A 5,860-nucleotide genomic window follows, 5' to 3' on the forward strand; every position below is an offset into this window, starting at 1 on the left:
ATAAAAATATAAATAAATATAAAATAATATAATAAAATTTACTAAAGATGATGTACAGTACTAATATACTAGTAAATTTTTGTTTTCTTCTTATTAAATCTTCTATTATTTTAAAATTATTATTACTGGTGATGAAGAAGAATGAATTGTAAATATATTTTAAAATGATTGCATTTCAATTTTCATATAAAATGTTTGTTAGTGCAGAACTTCAATATGATATGATAAAATACATTTTCTGTTAACAATAGGAAAGAGTAATAAATTAAAATTTTGTTTCCAAAGTTAATATTTTTGAGAACAACAATTTTTGTGATGTTACAAATTTAATTTTAGATTCTTTGATATTTTATTATAAATTGAAAAATTATGATAGCAATCTCTTCTTTCTAATATTCATTTTAAAACACACTAATTAGGATTTTAAAAATTTATTTACATATATCTTGGCAGATAAGATGAGGTATAAATTTTCATCAAAATTTTATAGTTTTAGCATATATCTGTCCTATTAGACGACTCCAAACTATCAACAGCCTATGAATATAGTTTAGGTCAACGATCATCATTTGAATAATAATACTGTATAGTGTATACAGAATTATGTCCTGTTTGCAATTTTTCAAATGAACAAATTTTATTTTCTTGCATCTGGCAGCACTGCCTTCCAATTGTTGCAAACATTCACACTGATTCAGCATTCAGGTAATGACCTTGACTATTCACGAAAACGTCGTATGGGCTATTCTATTTTGTGCACATACCATACTCTCTTCTAGTAAATAATTATGGTTTGTCTGTCTTTTTATGATGGTTTTAATTTATATAAATTTCAATCTAATTTCTTTTGTATCTGTCCTATAAGACAACCCCAGATTTTGGGGGCCTTTTTTTTTAATGATTCAACTATCGTCTTGATGCTGAAGGTTTATCAATAGCCTGGAAGTCCTTTTATGATAACATAGATTAACTGTTGCAACTGTGTAGGTGGCATTTTTAATTGTTTTTATATTTACGTTATATATGTCAAATGTAGTTTATTTTTAATTATTTTCCATTACTTAGCCTTTTGACCGTTATCGCTGTGCCAAATTAGTTATGGATTCTTTAGTTATCTTTGATGATCCATCCATGAATAGAATGTCAGTAGCTATATGTTCTATACTAGCTGCCAAAGTAAGTTCATGTGTGAATAATTAAGAAATTACACGAGAATTAAAAAGTAATAATACCTTTATTCAATTGAGTTCCATTTTGAATGATAGATATCAACTACAGAGACAACATGTTTAGGAGCAAGTCCACCTTACATGGAACGTCTTCTAAACATTGTAAAAATCAAAACTCAAACTGGTGAAGTTGATATTATGATGAAATTTACCCTTAGTGCATTATGGAATTTAACAGGTAAGTAATAAAATTTAACCTATTGATGTCAGTATTGGAAAGTATTTAATCAGAGAGCAATATTTTTTCTGTATTTTGGGCTACTGTTAATTTTTCTTATTTTCTTAATACTCGAATATATAAAGAAATTATTATTTTCAGTTAAATATAATTTTGTTTTTAAAAAGCTTAAATGAAATTATATATTTAGTATAATATTTTTTAAAATATCCTGTTTTTAATGGTATATATTTTATAAGCTTTTGTTTTGATTTGTGGTGATAAAATGATTTCTGAGTAAAAATTTCTTTCTCATATATGTACTGTACACTATATCTACTTAATGTATGTAAGTACATATTATACATATAATTACATATAAATAGATGCAATTGTAAAAAGACTAATATGTACACAATTCATTTTATAATTAAAGCTAGAATAAGTTCTGGATATTTTAGATCAGTGGTTTTTAAAATTACATAATCTGCAGACCACTTAAACTGAGCCAAAGATGAACCATGTACAACCTATGCTTTTATCCACTTCTTATCTTATAAATAACATCTTAGTTGTGTGCCAAAATATTTTGTCTAGTTGGCAATCTAATAAGAGAAATGTGAAAATGTTCATTTCACTAACCTAAACAGCACAGAATTCTATTTTGGATAAATGACTAGATCAGTCTGTAGATTACAACTGGTCCACAGTGAACCAATGTTTTAGGTAATATTTTTCTACAAGATTAGATCAGGAATATTTTTACAATTAATTATTAATGATCTGCAGTTCTACTTATGGATTTGCTAACTGTTTCATGTTTAAAAATAATCATGAAAGATCAATGACTTAAATTTGAAAATAATTTTCAGAAAATCTTCAAAACTATACAGACTAAAATATAATTATTTGTGAATTTTGAAATAGTAGCAAATATGTTAGAATCAAATATCCAGACATCTCTCATTCTGATAAAAGCATATATCAAGACAATACATTAATTATAATTAAATTGCTTAAATTAATTTAATGTTTCTTTTATAGATGAATCACCGAGTACTTGCTCTGTATTTTTAAGTATGGGTGGTATGGAGTTATTTTTAAAAGTATTAGAGGTAAATATTGCATTGTTAATTATTGTGTGTCTTAAAATTTGTTTAGATTTACCTTTATATTTGAGATTTTAAACTAGATCTTATAAATTATTTTAAGGACTTCAGGAATATCAATTCAGTATTATTCAGTATTATTCGAAAACCCTCTGTTACTCGAGGGTAAGCGCTGCACTCACCTTTCGTATTAAAATGATTGTAACTTGGGCTTCTTGAAAGGTTTGTGGCCAAACTCTTATCTAACCTCCTTCCTGAGTATCCCCTTTGATAAGATACAAGAATTGGAAATAATAGTCATTGCTAACACTTTCAGAGCTGCCTTTGTTTTACAGGTTAGAGTGGCACTCACCTGTGAGTAATCCTATGGTTTTTTTTTATTTGAAGTGGTATGATTCTAATTGTGAAATGATATTGTATATATGTACTATTATAAAACATGATGAAACGTTTCTAAAATGGGTTGAGGAGGAGTCTGAGGAAGAAAACATAGGCTTTTTCCTTGCAGACAATGAGAGTGAGGAATTCCATATGAAAATTCTGGAAGTGTTGAAAAAGCAACCAGATCCTCCACATGCAACATCAGAGAAAAATGTATTTTGCCCCCCAAAAAAGAATAGGAAAACAGCATCTGAGAGTGTAACATCAATCTGCAGATACCACATAATAACATGTCTGAATTTTTAAAATGGTTTGTTTGCCATTTTAAAAATTCAGATTAAACTGATTCAGACTTGAATAGAAATTATAATTAAGGTTAACAATAATTTCAGATATCATATTTCTGTTTTATCAATATCATCGATCTGATCAGATTTCAATATAGAAACAGAAAATTGATATTTCTTTTAATGTATTCTAACTGAAGTAAAGTAAGGTAAACATTAAAATGTGTATTATTCATAACAAACTTCCTAATCTAAGTAAAATTTCTCTCAAGACAAATCACTAAAAATATGAAAATTTGTAGGTGAGTGCAACGCTCACCCTTGAGTAATAGCATTACAAATTGACCGTGAGTGGCACCAGGTTAAACAAATAGAAACTATATTAATCACTTAAATTTCTTTGGGCATTGGTTATATTTTTATGTAATTTTATGTAAACTTTATTAAAATTGTAATTTTGTAAGATAAAAATTTATATTTGAGAGCATTTAGTTAAATTCAAGTTTAGACTATATAATTCAAATTAATAAAAATAAATTTGTTTATAAACTAAAGGATTATTGTTATTTTTTTAAGATATTGAATTTCATATTTAAAATATATGTTTAGGAAAACACACAAGTACCTTTCTACAAAAAATTAATTTAATGACTGTTTTCAGTTATCATTTTTCCATTAAAGGATAAGAGAATTATGCTAAATATAGAACTATTGATTTCAAAAACTATTTTCGTTGAAATAAATATTTACAAGTTTATGAAAGTAATTTTTAAATATTTTTTGAAAAAATGAAGAAAAAAATGTACTAGGTTTTATAAAAAATAATTAAATTATAAAACATAGGAATTTATAATCCTTACTTTATTATAGAAATTTACAAATGAAAGTGCAGTTGAAACAAAAGTTTTGGGATTGGTGGTGAGTTAAATGTCTTCTTCAAATATAATTAATATTGTATATTGTTTGAATTATTTACTAAATTAAACGTAATATTAATGTAAAAGATGTTATAGAAGTTATTGAATGTTTTTTTTTTTTTTAAATTTCATATACAAATTTTAAATTGAATAGGGAAATTTTATATAAAAATTATTTTCTATTTATAGGAACATAATATAATAATTGTTAAATTCTATTTTATTGCTAAGAAAGTAATGAATATAAAAATTTTTGTTCTGAATAGAATAATATTGCAGAAGTTGCTCACTTAAGAAAAGATTTAATGAAAGATGAATTTTTATATGTTTTGAGGTAATAATTATTTAAATCTCTATGCTTTTTAATGAAATGTATATGAAAAATGATTTAAAGTTAAAAAAATTGTTAAAATATTTTATTAATTTACCATTAGTAAAATATTTCAATATAATTTTTTTTCTATTGTATTTGATATTTTACATTTCTTTTCTGTCAAATATTTGGATATATTAATGAATTATTCTTATTCAGATTTTAAAATTACAATAGATATTTAATACCAAACAAGTCATTATCTAACTATAAGTTAAAGAGTAAGTTAATACTTTATAATTTGTTTGACTCTTTGAAATTTTAAAATTAAAAGAACTTTAAAATTTCAAACAAAGTTTTTTATATTTAAATAGTAATTATTCAATTATGAGTTTATAATTAGAATAATTACTATTTAAATATAAGAATCGATATAACAAGGGTGCCTACTCTTATTTTTTATAGTAACAAAGTTTTGATATCCAATGGCAATAGGAAGCTCTTGTTACACATTTCAATATCATAGTATATTTATTCTACAGAAGGTGTGACATAGAATGTGCCTTGCAAGTCTCCCATTACTCTCTGATCTAACCAGAAACATTAAGTAATTTTGATATCTGTCTGAAGATTGTTTAATAACAATCTAAAAGAATAAATGTTAAATTGGATTCATTATGTATATATAACTTATGTCTGATTTTAATTACATAATTCTCTGAATCATTATTATTTTGTGATTCCAATTATAGTCCTGTCATGTAAACATTTGGAAGAACATGAAATCTGTATGAAACTGTATTACGCTGAAGTTCTCAAATTGAGAAAAACACCTTTTCTGAAATCAGACATATACAATTATTCCATTAATTATGATATTAATTTCAAAGAAAATTTGATTTACTTTGTGTACAATGTAAAATATCAAATATTTTAAATTGAAATATTTTAAATCATTTGATAATGTTATATGCATTTATATTTTAAATTTTAATTTAATTAACAACAGGATATTTACTGTTTTCTCTTGAAAATTTTACAAAATTTTCAAGGAAAAATAGTAAATAATTAAAAATTTAAAAGCTGTTCAGACTTCTTTATTTTGATTTTTATAACTGTTTCAGATCACTTCTTCGTTCTGAACACATAGATGTAAGTTATTTTGCTGCTGGAATTGTTGCTCATCTTGCTAGTGATGGACCTGAAGTATGGTCACCAGCTAAAATATCCAGGAAAGAATTGCTCAAAGAACTGGTAAAATTTATTTAAAAAAAAAAATTATTAATGATGAGTATAATGTTATTCTTCATGTAACCATTTTGATTTGAAAAGGGTGAAGTTGTTTTGAACTGGGAAGTACCAGAGAATGAAATGGTAGCTTACAGGTATGTTTTATATAAATATATTTAGCAAGGTTTTATAAATTTTTTCTTCAATTTTTTGAAATTTAAAATGTATATATATATG

At 24.7% G+C, this 5,860-nt stretch overlaps 1 protein-coding gene across 1 annotated transcript in view; it reads left to right on the top strand.

The window, feature by feature from the left end:
* Positions 1-5,860, top strand: part of LOC111642406 (protein zyg-11 homolog B-like) — a 20,020-nt gene that overhangs the window by 8,566 nt on the left and 5,594 nt on the right. Inside the window, exons 3-9 of the mRNA XM_023388754.1 lie at positions 1,066-1,176; positions 1,266-1,407; positions 2,431-2,501; positions 4,034-4,081; positions 4,347-4,414; positions 5,518-5,647; positions 5,726-5,778. Of these exons, the coding sequence (XP_023244522.1) occupies positions 1,066-1,176; positions 1,266-1,407; positions 2,431-2,501; positions 4,034-4,081; positions 4,347-4,414; positions 5,518-5,647; positions 5,726-5,778 (623 nt within the window). The remainder of the gene's footprint in view (positions 1-1,065; positions 1,177-1,265; positions 1,408-2,430; positions 2,502-4,033; positions 4,082-4,346; positions 4,415-5,517; positions 5,648-5,725; positions 5,779-5,860) is intronic.

Source organism: Centruroides sculpturatus, unplaced genomic scaffold (assembly GCF_000671375.1).
Source record: "Centruroides sculpturatus isolate CEXI.00-Female unplaced genomic scaffold, Cexi_2.0 scaffold1624, whole genome shotgun sequence".
Lineage (NCBI taxonomy): Eukaryota > Metazoa > Arthropoda > Arachnida > Scorpiones > Buthidae > Centruroides > Centruroides sculpturatus.